Here is a 17183-nt window from a genome sequence, read left to right as displayed (position 1 = left end):
GCAATGAAGGCCAACATTCCATTCGCCTTCCTGATTACCTGCTGCACCTGCAAACTAACTTTTTGGGATTCATGCACAAGGACTCCCAGGTCCCTCTGCACCGCAGCATGTTGTAATTTCTCCCCATTCAAATAATATTCCCTTTTACTGATTTTTTTCCCCCAAGGTGGATGACCTCAGATTTTCCAACATTGTATTCCATCTGCCAAACCTTAGCCCATTCGCTTAACCTATCTAAATCTCTTTGCAGCCTCTCTGTGTCCTCTACACAACCCGCTTTCCCACTAATCTTTGTGTCATCTGCAAATTTTGTTACACTACACTCTGTCCCCTCTTCCAGGTCATCTATGTAGTTGTGATCCCAGCACCGATCCCTGTGGCACACCACTAACCACTGATTTCCAACCCGAAAAGGACCCATTTATCCCGACTCTCTGCTTTCTGTTCGCCAGCCAATTCTCTATCCATGCTAATACATTTCCTCTGACTCCGCGTACCTTTATCTTCTGCAGTAACCTTTTGTGTGGCACCTTATCGAATGCCTTTTGGAAATCTAAATACACCACATCCATCGGTACACCTCTATCCACCATGCTCGTTATATCCTCAAAGAATTCCAGTAAATTAGTTAAACATGATTTCCCCTTCATGAATCCATGTTGCGTCTGCTTGATTGCACTATTCCTATCTAGGTGTCCCGCTATTTCTTCCTTAATGAGAGCTTCAAGCATTTTCCCCCACTACAGATGTTAAACTAATCGGCCTATAGTTACCTGCCTTTTGTCTGCCCCCTTTTTTTTTTTAAACAGAGGCGTTACATTAGCTGCTTTCCAATCCGCTGGTACCTCCCCAGAGTCCAGAGAATTTTGGTAGATTATAACGAATGCATCTACTATAACTTCCGCTATCTCTTTTAATACCCTGGGATGCATTTCATCAGGACCAGGGGACTTGTCTACCTTGAGTCCCATTAGCCTGTCCAGCACTACCTCCCTAGTGATAGTGATTATCTCAAGGTCCTCCCTTCCCACATTCCCGTGACCAGCAATTTTTGGCATGGTTTTTGTGTCTTCCACTGTGAAGACCGAAGCAAAATAATTGTTTAAGGTCTCAGCCATTTCCACATTTCCCATTATTAAATCCCCCTTCTCATCTTCTAAGGGACCAACATTTACTTTAGTCACTCTTTTATATATCGGTAAAAGCTTTTACTATCTGTTTTTATGTTTTGCGCAAGTTTACTTTCGTAATCTATCTTTCCTTTCTTTATTGCTTTCTTACTCATTCTTTGCTGTCGTTTAAAATTTTCCCAATCTTCTAGTTTTCCACTAACCTTGGCCACCTTATACGCATTGGTTTTTAATTTGATACTCTCCTTTATTTCCTTGGTTATCCATGGCTGGTTATCCCTTCTTTTTCACTGGAATATATTTTTGTTGAGCACTATGAAAGAGCTCCTTAAAAGTCCTCCACTGTTCCTCAATTGTGCCACCGTTTAGTCTGTGTTTCCAGTCTACTTTAGCCAACTCTGCCCCCATCCCCTTTGTAGTCCCCTTTGTTTAAGCATAGTACGCTCGTTTGAGACATTACTTCCTCACCCTCAATCTGTATTACAAATTCAACCATACTGTGATCACTCATTCCTAGAGGATCTTTTACTAGGAGATCATTTATTATTCCTGTCTCATTACACAGGACCAGATCTAAGATAGCTTGCTCCCTTGTCGGTTCTGTAACATACTGTTCGAAGAAACAATCCCGTATTCATTCTATGAATTCCTCCTCAAGGCTACCCCGTGCGATTTGATTTGACCAATCGATATGTAGGTTAAAATCCCCCATGATTACTGCCGTTCCTTTTTCACATGCCTCCATTATTCCCTTGATTATTGCCCGCCCCACCGTGAAGTTATTATTTGGGGGCCTATAAACTACGCCCACCAGTGACTTTGTCCCCTTACTATCTCTAATCTCCACCCACAATGATTCAACATTTTGTTCATTAGAGCCAATATCGTCTCTCACAACTGCCCTGATATCATCCTTTATTAAAAGAGCTACCCCACCTCCTTTCCCTTCTTGTCTATCTTTCCGAATTGTCAGATACCCCTGTATGTTTAATTCCCAGTCTTGCCCCCCTGCAACCACGTTTCTGTAACGGCCACCAAATCATACCCATTTGTAATGATTTGTGCCGTCAACTCATTTACTTTATTTCGAATGCTGCGTGTGTTTAGGTAGAGTGTTTTAATACTAGTTTTTAAACCATGATTTTTAGTTTTGACCCCTCCTGCAGCCTATTTATATTCAAAGATATTGTCCCTTCCTATCACCTTGTGGTTTACACTTACCCCAGTGCTACTCTGCTCTGTTGCCTCCTGCCTTTTGCAGAAACCCTCACCACATTTAAAAAACACTTGGATGTGCATCTGAAGTGCCGTAACCTACAAGGCTATGAACCTAGAGCTGGAAAGTGGGATTAGGCTGGATAGCCTCTTGGTCTGCCCGCCCGGACACGATGGGCCGAAATGGGTTCCTTCTGTGTTGTAAATTTCTAGGGTTCTATGAATTGGCTGACCAAGTGCCTGTTTGCTTTCTGATTGGCCCTTTCTCTGTAACCTCTTCCAGTTCTACAATCCTCTAATTGTGTCCTCTTGAGCATCCCTGATTTGAATCGCTCCACCACTGTGGGGGCCGCACCAGCAGGGACGGGAGACAAGAGCTGGAGAGTTCTGGGTGGCAGCGGGAGCAGAGTCGGTCATTGGGGAACGAAGAGAATAGTTCCTGAAAGCACACGCAACTAAAGTCTTGCATCTGAGAAGCCAGTCCAGCGAGCTGGGCTGGCACCACACCAGGAGATAATTGCTACTCCCACCAGTCAATGGCCTGCGATTGGCCTCAGACCAAGCAGCAGTCTGCACTGAGAGCTTCGACACAGGAACAGCATTTCTATTTGCAAATCAATAATATTTACTTAGCTGATGGAACAAATATAACACTGTACCTGAACGTGGGGTCCAACCCTGTTAATCGACTTAGCGCAATACAGTTCCTTTGAAGTGGGAGACTCCAGCTCTATATATTTTTTTTTAATCACTTCTCTCAGAGAAAAACCACACTGAATATGCAAGACAAGCTAAGGTTTCAAAATACAACACAAGTGCAAGTTGCAAGCACGCCACCCCACCCCACCCGAGTCCTTCTCGTGCCTGAAGTTACAGATGTCAACGTGAATAAACCCTGAAGACACACATAAGCTGACCCCGACAAGTTAAAGGCCCCTTGGAGAGCTTCACATTCGGCAAGTGTGACGGACACCACTGATAATTGAGAAAGTTTCACCCATGCTGATGCCCTACATGGCAACTTCCCTCTGCTGCCAATTATCAGCCCTTGCCAACGTGCCATTGATGGCCACTTCCACAGGAACTGAAGTGGCATCAAGTGAGCATGGCCCCCAGATTGGCCATGCTTTTGCAGAAAGCGTCAGTTTGGTATAGAGATCATGCAAAAATAAAACAACAAAAAAAAAAGCATTTTTTTTTTCTCAACAAAACCCCTATACTTCAAGGCAAGCTGACCCACAGTCCGTTTTGAATGTTTCGTCCTCAAGAATCGAACGACTGGGGAATTTAGCCATTCTTTTCCAACTGTCGTCGGTCTGGTAAAGACCCGGGTGATACCAACTGCGCTCTGGTTAGCTAGCCTTGGAGTTTACACACTGCTTCTTGAAGCGAGGAACTGCTCATGTATGGGAGGTTTAAAGACACAGAAACTGGCCAGATTGGTCTCCTTTGAAAGCTCTAATGGCGACATGGGTTTTTACACTGAGTAATGGGTTCTGCACCATGGGCTTCCTGCTAAGACTTCAAGAGGGGTTTAGGAAGCGTTAGAAGTTTGGGGAACTCCCTCTACCAAAAATGGGAGTCTCAACACACAACAGGAAACTTTACACCTGTGCGTATTATTTCAATTGCCTTCCCTTTCGGCAATCTACCAACATTTCGCAATGATTCCAGGGAGCCCCCTGCTCAGTACATCACGTAGGTAGAAACCAGCCATCCTTGGTAAAAATGGTCGTTGGGACATTTACTGCTGAACTACTCACGTCACATAGGCAGCTCTCACTTGGGCACTGTTTACTCGTCAATTTACATGGACTGACGTGAACTCAACTTATGATCTCGAGACTTGTGCCAGTCTTTCGATCGCTACTGTGGCTCCAGTTTATTTTAATACAACATTCACACAGGGTTGGCCTGCAACCAGATGAGCATCCGCAGACTGGGTGGTAAAATTATTTGGAAATAATACATTTTTGGTACTTTCCACACCCCCTCATCCCTTCATGATCCACTCCCTCTTTAGAAGCAGTGCATGCCACGGGGGGTTTTGTTCAAGGTGTTAATAGTAGAGAAAAGAGCAGTATGTACCTGGAAGAACTGTCAACCATGCAGTGTGATGGGAAATCCCAATAGAATTACCAGCCAAGCACGTATACTCCCCAGCATCCTCAAAAGTAACATTCCGCAAATACAGAGCCTCCATTTCTTTGTCCGTAGTATTAATACCGGCCGTCTAGAAGAAAAAACGGAAGCAAACGGACAAGCAGACGACATGAGAACTGTGGAGAGACTCAGCTGGAGAAACCATCTTATTAGTGTCATTGGCCCAACTCCCAGCAAGGCAACACCTGGTCCGCAAGTGCCCTTCCAGAACCGCAGGAGTCCAGACTTGTCCTAGGAAGCAAACAGGTCTTCAGTTATGTGTTAAACCCGCCACCATTTTGTTCGACCACACCCATCTCCACATGCGAGCGATGGGCCTCATGGAGAAAATGGACCCACAATGCTTGGAAACGAGGCAAAAAAAAAGCTACGTGGGGGGAGGGGTGGAAAGCAACGAGGAAAGGAGACAGGAAACAGTAGGCCCGAGGTCCTGACGAAACACGGCTAGACAACAGGGAAGAGATGCGAGAGGGAAAGGGCGTGGAGCTGCACGCCGAACTTTCGGAAAAACGGAACGCCTTGAATGGCAACTCCCAAGTTGCGGAACCCTTCAACTTGCAAATGAGTGCCGGAATGCCTTCGGTTCTTTTCCAACCCTGGAGAGATTTTCCGAGATGCAATCTCATTCCACCCTCAGAGTGGATGAGTTCAAGGATTTTACGGGGACTGACATGAACTCAATGATCGAGACTTGTGCCAGTCTTTCTTTTGCTAGATATAGACCGAGGTAAACAGGAACACATACTATGGCTCCAGTTTATTTTAATACACACAGAGTTGAGCTCATGCGGGACGCGAGTGGGATGATCTTGGAACGGCCCGAGCCATGTAACTCAAACACGGCATCAGTGTTGACCTTTGGCCAATTCAGCTGCTCCGACCATTTCACCGCCAGCCTGCACAGCCATTCTCAGAAACAGACGTCGGCCTGACTGGAGGACAAGCAGCGCTCGAGAGCTGCGAGCATTACTTATGGCTTTTTATTTCAAACTAAAAACCAAAAGATGGACAAAGAACTTCTAAAAAGAAATGTTACAGACCAAGAAAATCTGCTTCTTTGAGAGCGTGGGAATGTTGCATCAGTGAACCCTCCCAGTACGACTGGTCTCGAAGGTGCCAATGCTGTTATATTAATGTCCCTCAAAGACCTTTTGCGGGGAGCGCGTTCACTGAACGAGCAGGCCCAGGATTGTGAATTTCTATGGTTCACGGTTCTTTGAGCTTCAGGGAGCGAGCAGGGCAGAGGGACCGACTCATAAGAACATAAGAAATAGGAGCAGGAGTCGGCCATATGGCCCCTCGAGCCTGCTCCTCCATTCAATAAGATCATGGCTAACCTGATCACGGACTCAGCTCCACTTCCCTGCCCGCTCCCCATAACCCTTTACTCCCTTATCGCTCAAAAATCTGTCTATCTCCGCCTTAAATATATTCAATGACCCAGCCTCCACAGCTCTCTGGGGCAGAGAATTCCACAGATTTACAACCCTCTGAGAGAAATTCCTCCTCATCTCAGTTTTAAATGGGTGGCCCCTTATTCTGAGACTATGTCCCCTAGTTCTAGTCTCCCCTATGAGTGGAAACATCCTCTCTGCATCTTCCTTGTTGAGCCTCCTCATTATCTTATATCTTTCAATAAGATCACGTCTCATTCTTCAGAACTCCAATGAGTATAGGCCCAACCTACTCAACCTTTCTTCATAAGTTAACCCCCTCATCTCCAGAATCAACCTAGTGAACCTTCTCTGAACAGCCTCCAATGTAAGTATATCCTTCCTTAAATACGGAGACCAAAACAGTACACAGTACTCCAGGTGTGGCCTCACCAATACCCTGTACAGTTGTAGCAGGACTTCTCTGCTTTTATACTCTATCCCCCTTGCAATAAAGGCCAACATTCCATTTGCCTTCCTGATTACTTGTTGTAGCTGCATGCTAACTTTTTGTGTTTCAAGAACATAAGAAATAGGAGCAGGAGTAGGCCATACGGCCCCTTGAGCCTGCTCCGCCATTCAATAAGATCACGGCTGATCTGATCTTGGCCTGAACTCCACTTCCCCGCCCGTTCCCCATAACCCTTGACTCCCTTATCGTTCAAAAATCTGTCCATCTCCACCTTAAATATATTCAATGACCCAGCCTTCACAGCTCTCTGGGGCAGAGAATTCCACAGATTCATTATCCTCTGGGAGAAGAAATTCCTCCTCATCTCCGTCTTAAATGGGCGACCCCTTATTCTGAGACTGTGACCCCGAGTTCCAGATCCACCAGCTGCACTTCCCCCGTCCTGTCATTTCCGTTCGCATCCCATCAGCGCCTGACCACTCTGGCACGGACGGGCCGCACAGCCTCCTCCGCCGCTGTAAACCTCCGCGATTCCCGGGTCCATTGGAGGTCAACAGTGGGTGGCCAAAGCAGAAGCACAACCGACACCATGGATCATCGCACCGATGAGTCCACCCAGGTTTCGCAGGCGGAAAGGAAAGAGATGTAGGAACGACAAAGATCAAAAGAGAAACACAAGGGAGGTAGCTGAAAGGCAGAGGGACACACAGACCTGTTCATCTACATTGTGGGCATTTTTCCATGTTCATCTTCGGTTTTTGCACATAAAGAGCAGAAAAAGGGGGAGAGAACCAAGGCTGACACCACTGTTACGGTAATGGAATGTTTTACCCACTCAATCTTCACCAGCTACACGTGACCAGCCCCTTTTGGTTTGACTTTGTTTTTCTGGCGTTGGGTTTTACCTTCCGGCTTTGGGCTGGTTACTGTGAGCCACGCCGACTGATTGGCCTCACCAATATAATTGGAAACTTTACAAATATACTCTCCGCTGTCAGCTCCAGTCACATTGTACAGAGTCAGCACCTCCGCATCCGAGCTATTTATCCCCGAATGCTAGAACAAACCAATAACAGAGAGCGTTGGTAGACCTGCAAACAAGAGACTGCAAATGAAACACATCCTTGGGTCTTTCTCCACTGACAGGCCAGCAGAGGGCGGGGGAGGGTGTCCTCTCTTTATCTGGTGGGGGCGTGGGGTGGGGGAGAAGATGTGGGGGGGGGGTGCAGGGGGGGCACAGGAGAAATTGTATTTGGAAAACTGCTGGATATATGCTCAGGCCCAGCTGACCTACACACGATCCTCAGGGAGGGGAGCCCACAATCCCAACCCCCGCCCCCACCCCCCCTCACCCACCGGGACTTCCCCACGTGCCCGCAGTCCCGCACAACTCGGCTAACCCTTAAAGGCCCTCTGAAGTGGACCAGTGGCAAAACGATCGCCACTCAAGATGGCAGCCAATCACCACCAGCATCCCAGGGGAACGAGGGACCGGCAACAAATGTGGCCTTGCCAATGTCGCCCGTATCCCGAGATCATATTTAAATAAAAAGAAAAGGTCCAACCCGTTAAACTGACACAGGACTGAGCTCCTCTCCGAATGGCCGAACATCCCAGCGATGGTTGAGAAGGCGGCACATCCTGGAGGCCCAGCCAGTTGTGAAAACTTGGCCGAGGGTTGAGGAATCGGGGCTGCGGGAGAGAGAGGTATTGGGCTCTCGCACAGCTCCTGTTTCAAACCTGGAAGGCCCAAAGCCACACAGTGGAAGGCAGTAGGGTTGGGAAAACATTTTTTTTGGTCACATTTTGGCTTTTGGCGTTTGGAGTTGGGGCAGGAAAGGCCCCACCCTCTGTCGCTCGTCAATGGATGAAGAACCAACGATCCCACCACCGGTACATTAACATGGCAACTGAGGTCTACTAAACTGGTGCGCAAAGAGGCGGCCACTTTCAAACTCTAGCCCTTCACTGGGAGAAAGGCTGTCCACTAAAATGTCTGGCCCGTTTCTCTTCATTCGACTTTGGGCTTGACTACCATTGCTAATTACACAGGGGAATCTCTCGGCTCAGGTACTTCGAAACAACATTGTGCAGCTGTAATGTATGCACCACGAGCATGCTCACAGGTTGGTAGAGCTGTTGAGTTGGGAGTGGCTTAGCCAGTCACGTGATGTTCACAAGACTCAATAAAACCCCAGCCAGTTGGGTTCGCGGGATCCACGATGGGGCAGGTGGTTGTGAGCCTGGTGGATGAACTGGTTATGTGTCGTGTGATTGTTGAACCTTTTGCTAATAAACCGACCAGTTCTTAATATCAAATTGTGTTCTTAAGCAAAGAACCCATGAAGCGAATACATTACAGCAGGTTAAGAGCTCGTACTGCACAGTCAGGGCAAATGAGACGACAATCATTGGAGATAAATATGTTCCCCCAACCATTGGTGGGGACCAGGAGGGGAAGGAAACCAGCTGAATTGTTTCCACAGAGCTCTCTGCACTAGATATAGACCCTGGCAGCAAGGAGCCTGTGGTAATGCTTGGCCGGAAAACGGGATATGTTCCATTTTGGGCGGAAGGAGCGACAGGGAAAAGGGAAAGCAAAGGAATTGGGAGAAAATTCAACACAAACAGAGCCGGGGCAGAACTTCAATGAAAACCAGCAACAGAATTATCAGCGGGATGTAAAATGGAACATTGGTTTCCGGTGACGAGCCTTAATGATTAAAAGTTTATAAATGGCCATTGGAGTGGGGGGAGGGGACACTGCAAGAAGACGGCTCTGCCCCCACCCCACAAGTTGGCATTCACCACGCCGCCAGCACAACACTGCAGTCAGTGAGAATCTGTGCAACCATGTGTCTTTGCCGATACAGGTAGAACGCCCCAAATCCAGAGTCCTAAAAACTGTAATTGTCCTTAAAACCGGACAGTGGGCAGATCGCAGGAGCTGACGCCCGGAATCCGGAAATCGGTTCCGAAAACCAGACATTTTATTTATTTATTAAACGGTGCCAATATAGGGTAGCTACAGATCTGTGGATTGCCCCATGACCCCGACCTACGTGAGACCCGAGCCGACCCGACCTAACCCACGTACTCCCCTCGGATTTTCTTCTCCTGAAATCTGGAAATACCCGAAACTCGGCCCAGGGGTTTCCGGATTCGGGACGTCTTCTACGAAATCCGGAAAAACTCGAAAACCGGAACGGCTTCGGTCCCGAGGTTTCCGCTTTCGGTACGCTCTGCCTGTACTGTGACCCTGTCGGACCTCTCTGGGGCCTGGTAGAATGCAGCAAAGGACGTCAGATGCTGCCTCGAGCCGAGTTACTTTTTCTCAGTTACCGCCTTGCTCGGGCAAGACCGGGGAAACTGTCAGAAGTACAACTGATGGACGCGCTCCCTTAACCTTCACACGCCGTGATCGCCTCTACTCTGCAATGAGACTTGCCTCACGCCAATACACTGGCTTCAGGACTGGCCAATCGTAGTGTGAAGACAGTGAAATAAAAGCCAGCCGTTGGAAGGTGGTTAACTTCTCTAGTCATCACCTCAGCTCAGTCTCTGCCCAGTTTAACGGACGCTGGTATTTCCAGTCTGTGGCCTTGCGCCAACCGCGGACAATTCTGTTGCACTTTTGTCGCTTAATCGCCGCCGGTCTGGATGTCCTCGCTTTCCTTCCGTCCAGACCACACATCCCTGAACTGGTCACCCCCGTCGTCAAGGAAATGCTGCCATATTCTTCCACTGACATGTTCCTGGGTTGTGTAGGGGCAGGGGAGGAGAGAGCCTGACAGCGAGTACGAAGGGTCAGCCAGTGCGCTGGCGTAGCTCGGAGCGAGTCACAACACAAGAGGTCACTGGCCGTGCCTCAAACGGAGCCGCTGCCTTGCTCACTTCTCTTGCTCTCAAATCCTGATCCGTGGGGACATACGTCACCCTTTCTGCATCATGTGACCCAAGCTCTCGGGTTGGAATCGGTGCGTGTCTCCCCTTGTACGTACCAACACCTTAAAGAACATAAGAAATAGGAGCAGGAGTCGGCCATTCCGCCCCTCGAGCCTGCTCCGCCATTCAATAAGATCATGGTTGATCTGATCCACTTCTCTGCCCACTCCCCATAACCCTCGGCTCCCTTATCGTTCAAAAATCTATCTATCTCCGCCTTAAATAAATTCAATGGGGTTGGGTATGAGCACACGTTAATCCCCTTCATTACTCTGACACTGAAGGGTGATGGTGCATCACTCCGACTTACTCGTAGCCTGAGTGGCTGAGGTTAAGGGGAGGGTTATCTTCAACTCTTCCTCAGAACTCCTTCTATTTATTCCCAGAATGAAGGGTTAATACTGGAATCAGCACGCCGCACGTTGGACTTCCCTCGACTCTGATGAACCCGCTTTTAGCTTTCTAGGGACAGGTACAACGTCCCGAATCCCAAAACCGGAATTGTCCGACAACCGGACATTTTTGAGGCGGCCAAGATGGCGACATCGGGTGGCAAGGGACGAGGAAACCGGTAAAAAAAAATGCAGCGCCGGGGTGGAGGGGGGCGACGGGCATCGGCGAGCGGAGGATCGGCGAGGTCCGAAATCCGGCAAAATCCAAAAACCGGCACGGACTGGGTCCCGGAGATCCTGGACTTCAGACGTTGTACACGCACTAACCGATGGCGACCCAACCAATGTGTTACAGGGCGTTATGGTCTTAACTGGATTGGATGGCGGTGGACGAGGAACGTAGCCCCACAGGGCCAGTGCACACCGACCCCGAGGAACCCCCTCACCCGCACAACGCCAACCCGCGCGCGGCGGGACACTTACTTTGAGGACCAGGACGTAGGGTGAGCCGTCAGGCCCTACCCCGCTGCCATTCACCACCACATGTTTGAGCCACTGGATGTGTGGCTGGGGGTCGCTGTAGACCTTGCAGACAAAGCGCACGTCACTGCCCACAATCACGCTCTTGTTGGCCGGGAGGCCGGCCTGCAGGATTGGCCGGTGAGGCGATCGCTCTGAAAGACAAAGTTATAAACTGAACGGCGGGCACCCTGTGACATCGCAATCTCGGGCGGAAGACAAGACAGGAAACGGGGTCATCGCTGGAAACCAATGCGCAGAGATACGGAGCGCAGACATATTGACGGCTTGTGTCCACGCAAAGCACTCGCCATTGCAAGCCCCGCTCCCCAAAGTCTGAAGTGGTTCTCAAACCTGAAGCGATAGGTGTTACGCGCTCAGGTACCTGGCAGGCACGGGGGGCTTGGATAAGCCCGAGAATGGAACTAGTCAGCCACCCTCCCCCGCCCTCAGCAAGACACAAAATAGATCTCAACTGAATTAGAAGTTTCGTATGAAACGCATTCAGTTTGGCTTTTGCTGTTCCCCCCAGTTAAACGGTGTCATGTGACAGCCGCTTCCGAGACCTTAAATCAGGGCCAACCCCCAGCTGTAAATATTACCCAGCCGACGCTCTCGCGCTGAGCTATCAATAGGTTCCCGACATCCGCCTTCAATTACACCGCACACTTCTGAAGTGCTTTGTATCCCTTTCCCTCCCTTTCCTATTAGGCCTCAACAACTTCCTGTTTCTAGAGCGATGAGGCCAACTCAGGGGTTCAAACAAAAGGAGGCAGGAGGCCGGGATGAGCGGGTATTATGGCTTTTCACTCCGCTGCAAAGATCAGGCCACATAGGTCGAAAACAGGAGAAGGATTAACCATTGCCCTCCCTCAAAAAAAAAAGATCAGAAGAGAACTGGCAGGCCGAACACCCCGCTTTCTTCAAAGGCTTATCGAGAACTCTCTCTCTTGTCTCACTCTCTCTCGCCCCTGCCCTACAAGCTGGGCGGAACCGTGTCAGCTGCTATCGAATGTCACTCCGACATTCCATTCATTTTACAGTGTCTGGGCCCCCAAGTACTGAGGTAATTCCAAGGCCGGGCCTATGGGGTCTCTGAATTTGAAAGCCCCGCTGCATGTGGGCCTTTTCTTCAAGAGTTGTTCAACCGAAGGCTAAAGGAGTTAACCCTTTGTGATGTGGCACATGGATGACCTTGTGAGGGATTAAAAAAGAACCTCACAAATTCCTTAATTTTCTTGTTAGATTAGCACACAGAGCAACACACACACACAGATGCACACACACTCGGACTCACTCGTGCACACACACACCGATGTGTATACACGCACACTGATATTACACAATGCGGTACGTGTATACACACGCACACTGGTATTACACACACTACGGTACGTGTAAACACACACACACACTCATGTGAACCCACACACGCAAACAGCGTCTCGACATGATAAGGGCTCTAGGCGTTGAGGCTGGGGGAACCTGGTTGCGGAGACCCCGCGGGGTTGGCGTGTTACAGGGTTAAGGGCCGGGGGGGCGTCTGCGCGGGCGAGAAAAACAGGCGGTGTGTCCCGGAACAACGAGCGCGCAACTGAACAGATCCCGCGGCAACTCCCTAAACACAACGGGAACAGCATCTTGTTTTCAAATTGAGCTTCAGCGCCCCACAGTGTCAGCCGTGGCTCAGTGGGCAGCACACTCACCTCAGAGTCAGAAGGTTGTGGTTCGAGTCCCACTCCAGGGACCTAAGCACAAAAATCCAGGCCGACACTCCCAGTGCAGTGCTGAGGGAGTGCTGCACTGTCAGAGACGCTGTCTTTCAGATGAGACGTTAAACCGAGGCCGCGTCTGCTCTCTCAGGTGGATGTAAAAGATCCCAACGGCACTATTTCGAAGAAGAGCAGGGGAGTTCTCCCTGGTGTCCTGGCTAAAATTATCCCTCAATCAATATAACAAAAAACAGATTATCTGGTCATTATCACATTGCTGTTTGTGGGAGCTTGCTGTGCGCTAATTGGCTGTTGCGTTTCCTACATTATAACAGTGACTACACTCCAAAAGTACTTCATTGGCTGTAAAGCGCTTTGAGATGTCCGATGGTCGTGAAAGGTGCTATAGAAATGCAAGCCTTTCTTTTGAGTGTTTGCGTGTGTATATCTACGTATGTATTTGTTTGTGTGTGTCGGTTTACGTTTGCGTATGCGCGTGCTTTGGGATGTCTGGAGGTTGTGAAAGGTGCTATAGAAATGCAAGCCTTTCTTTTTCTTTCTAATCGGGAGCTGGAGCCCGGGCACAGATCAGCACGAATCTGACAGCCTGCGATTGCAACAGGGAGCGTGCCTGCCCAGGTCCCAGTACCACACTCGGGAGTGTATTCAATTCCTGGGCCACTGGGCAGCTCCTGTGTCTCAGGGATATGAATGCGCTGCCTTTGCCTTAGGAGCCCTTCTTGCCCCGAACTTTTTTATTCATTCGTTCCTGGGATGTGGGCGTCGCTGGCAAGGCTGGCATTTACTGCCCATCCCTAATTGTCCCTTGAGAAGGTGGTGGTGAGCCGCCTTCTTGAACCGCTGCAGTCCGTGTGGTGAAGGTGCTCCCACAGTGCTGTTAGGGAGGGAGTTCAGGGATTGTGACCCAGCGACGATGAAGGAACGGTCGATATATTTCCAAGTCGGGATGGTATGTGACTAGGAGGGGAATGTGGAGGTGGTGGTGTTCCCAAGCGCCTGCTGCCCTTGTCCTTCTAGGTGGTAGAGGTCGCGGATTTGGGAACCATTCCAGCACCTAAGGGAAGCATGGATAGTGCGGGAAGGTGGCGTTGAGGTAAAAGATCGGCCATGATCTCATTGAATGGCGGAGCACGCTCGAGGGGCCGAATGGCCGACTCCTGCCTCTTATGTTCTTATACCATTGGAATCTGAGCTGCTTGCGTTGGCATTCCTAACCAAGATTAGTTTCTCAATTACACCTCCTGCTGCCCCACTAATTGACATCCACATCTCCTTCATAGTGTCCCAACTGGCCTCTCCAGCATCGAGTGCACAAACCTTCACGGCAAAGTGCTCATTGACAACGGTCACAAGCCCAGGACAAACAGGCCTGATTTACAGCCTGTCCCTCTTCCCCTTAAAGCACCCGGGCAGTCAATGCTAAGTAGGGGGCAATTAGAACGGGGCAATAATGGGAGTCTGGAGGGATAATAAACGCACCGAGTTTATAAGCAAGAGCTCGAGAATTTATTGCCGCTATTTCCGTGGACTTGTAGGAAGACGGCTAATGTAGATGTAAATCACTCCTCCTCCCCCAGCACAGGGCGGCAGAGTCATGTATTAATGGAGCTGCCCGCAGTGCATTGCAACCTATCTGTACAATCATTCTCTCTCAATACACCCAAGTGCTCAGCTAGTCACCGAATGTTTTTTCCCATTTAGGGAGAAGGAAAGGGAGAGAGCCGGAGGGGGGGGGGGGGGGGAAGAGAGAGCGCGGGGGGGGGGGGGGGGGGGAGAGAGAGCGCGGGGGGGGGGGTGAGAGAGAGCGCGGGGGGGGGGGGTGGAGAGAGAGCGCGGGGGGAGAGGGGGGGGGTGGAGAGAGAGCGCGGGGGGGGGGGGGGTGGAGAGAGAGCGCGGGGGGGGGGGGGGGGGAGAGAGAGCGCGGGGGGGGGGGGGGGGAGAGAGAGCGCGGGGGGGGGGAGAGAGAGCGCGGGGGGGGGAGAGAGAGCGCGGGGGGGGGGGAGAGAGCGCGGGGGGGAGAGAGAGCGCGGGGGGGGAGAGAGAGCGCGGGGGGGGAGAGAGAGCGCGGGGGGGGAGAGAGAGCGCGGGGGGGGAGAGAGAGCGCGGGGGGGGAGAGAGAGCGCGGGGGGGGAGAGAGAGCGCGGGGGGGGAGAGAGAGCGCGGGGGGGAGAGCGCGGGGGGGGAGAGAGAGCGCGGGGGGGGAGAGGAGAGAGAGCGCGGGGGGGGAGAGAGAGCGCGGGGGGGGAGAGAGAGCGCGGGGGGGGAGAGAGAGCGCGGGGGGGGAGAGAGAGCGCGGGGGGGGAGAGAGAGCGCGGGGGGGGAGAGAGAGCGCGGGGGGGGAGAGAGAGCGCGGGGGGGGAGAGAGAGCGCGGGGGGGGAGAGAGAGCGCGGGGGGGGAGAGAGAGCGCGGGGGGGAGAGAGAGCGCGGGGGGGGAGAGAGAGCGCGGGGGGGGAGAGAGAGCGCGGGGGGGGAGAGAGAGCGCGGGGGGGGAGAGAGAGCGCGGGGGGGGAGAGAGAGCGCGGGGGGGAGAGAGAGCGCGGGGGGGGAGAGAGAGCGCGGGGGGGGAGAGAGAGCGCGGGGGGGGAGAGAGAGCGCGGGGGGGGAGAGAGAGCGCGGGGGGGGAGAGAGAGCGCGGGGGGGGGAGAGAGAGCGCGGGGGGGGGAGAGAGAGCGCGGGGGGGGAGAGAGAGCGCGGGGGGGGAGAGAGAGCGCGGGGGGGGAGAGAGAGCGCGGGGGGGAAGAGAGAGCGCGGGGGGGGAGAGAGCGCGGGGGGGGAGAGAGAGCGCGGGGGGGGAGAGAGAGCGCGGGGGGGGAGAGAGAGCGCGGGGGGGAGAGAGAGCGCGGGGGGGGGAGAGAGCGCGGGGGGGGAGAGAGAGCGCGGGGGGGGAGAGAGAGCGCGGGGGGGGAGAGAGAGCGCGGGGGGGGAGAGAGAGCGCGGGGGGGGAGAGAGAGCGCGGGGGGGGGAGAGAGCGCGGGGGGGGAGAGAGAGCGCGGGGGGGGAGAGAGAGCGCGGGGGGGGAGAGAGAGCGCGGGGGGGAGAGAGAGCGCGGGGGGGGGAGAGAGAGCGCGGGGGGGGAGAGAGAGCGCGGGGGGGGAGAGAGAGCGCGGGGGGGGAGAGAGAGCGCGGGGGGGGAGAGAGAGCGCGGGGGGGAGAGAGAGCGCGGGGGGGGAGAGAGAGCGCGGGGGGGGAGAGAGAGCGCGGGGGGGGAGAGAGAGCGCGGGGGGGGAGAGAGAGCGCGGGGGGGGAGAGAGAGCGCGGGGGGGGAGAGAGAGCGCGGGGGGGGAGAGAGAGCGCGGGGGGGGAGAGAGAGCGCGGGGGGGGAGAGAGAGCGCGGGGGGGGAGAGAGAGCGCGGGGGGGGAGAGAGAGCGCGGGGGGGGAGAGAGAGCGCGGGGGGGGAGAGAGAGCGCGGGGGGGGAGAGAGAGCGCGGGGGGGGAGAGAGAGCGCGGGGGGGGAGAGAGAGCGCGGGGGGGGAGAGAGAGCGCGGGGGGGAGAGAGAGCGCGGGGGGGGAGAGAGAGCGCGGGGGGGGAGAGAGAGCGCGGGGGGGGAGAGAGAGCGCGGGGGGGGGAGAGAGAGCGCGGGGGGGGAGAGAGAGCGCGGGGGGGGAGAGAGAGCGCGGGGGGGGAGAGAGAGCGCGGGGGGGAGAGAGAGCGCGGGGGGGGAGAGAGAGCGCGGGGGGGGAGAGAGAGCGCGGGGGGGGAGAGAGAGCGCGGGGGGGGAGAGAGAGCGCGGGGGGGGAGAGAGAGCGCGGGGGGGGAGAGAGAGCGCGGGGGGGGAGAGAGAGCGCGGGGGGGGGAGAGAGAGCGCGGGGGGGGAGAGAGAGCGCGGGGGGGGAGAGAGAGCGCGGGGGGGGAGAGAGAGCGCGGGGGGGGAGAGAGAGCGCGGGGGGGGAGAGAGAGCGCGGGGGGGGAGAGAGAGCGCGGGGGGGGAGAGAGAGCGCGGGGGGGGAGAGAGAGCGCGGGGGGGGAGAGAGAGCGCGGGGGGGGAGAGAGAGCGCGGGGGGGGAGAGAGAGCGCGGGGGGGGAGAGAGAGCGCGGGGGGGGAGAGAGAGCGCGGGGGGGGGAGAGAGAGCGCGGGGGGGGAGAGAGAGCGCGGGGGGGAGAGAGAGCGCGGGGGGGGAGAGAAGAGAGAGAGAGAGAGAGAGAGAGAGAGAGAGCGGGGGAGAGAAAGAGAGAGAGAGCAGGGGAAAAAGAGAGAAAGAGAGAGAGAGAGAGAGCAGGGGAGGGGGAGGGAGAGAGAG

General features: G+C 53.6%; 1 protein-coding gene across 3 annotated transcripts in view; it reads right to left on the bottom strand.

Moving 5' to 3' along the window:
- The window catches only part of LOC139234971 (fibroblast growth factor receptor 1-like), a 242364-nt gene that overhangs the window by 33010 nt on the left and 192171 nt on the right, over window positions 1-17183 (bottom strand). For 2 of the 3 annotated variants that reach the window (XM_070865969.1, XM_070865967.1), the window contains exons 7-8: window positions 11174-11364; window positions 4434-4578 (exon numbers count right to left, since the gene is read on the bottom strand). In XM_070865969.1, the coding sequence (XP_070722070.1) occupies window positions 4434-4578; window positions 11174-11364 (336 nt within the window). The remainder of the gene's footprint in view (window positions 1-4433; window positions 4579-11173; window positions 11365-17183) is intronic. The other variant, XM_070865970.1, reaches the window with a different exon arrangement.

The sequence above is a fragment of the Pristiophorus japonicus genome, chromosome 22 (assembly GCF_044704955.1).
Source record: "Pristiophorus japonicus isolate sPriJap1 chromosome 22, sPriJap1.hap1, whole genome shotgun sequence".
In the NCBI taxonomy this organism is placed as follows: Eukaryota; Metazoa; Chordata; class Chondrichthyes; family Pristiophoridae; genus Pristiophorus; species Pristiophorus japonicus.
Note: the sequence above shows the minus strand (reverse complement) of the source record. Positions and strands in the feature narration are given on the sequence as shown.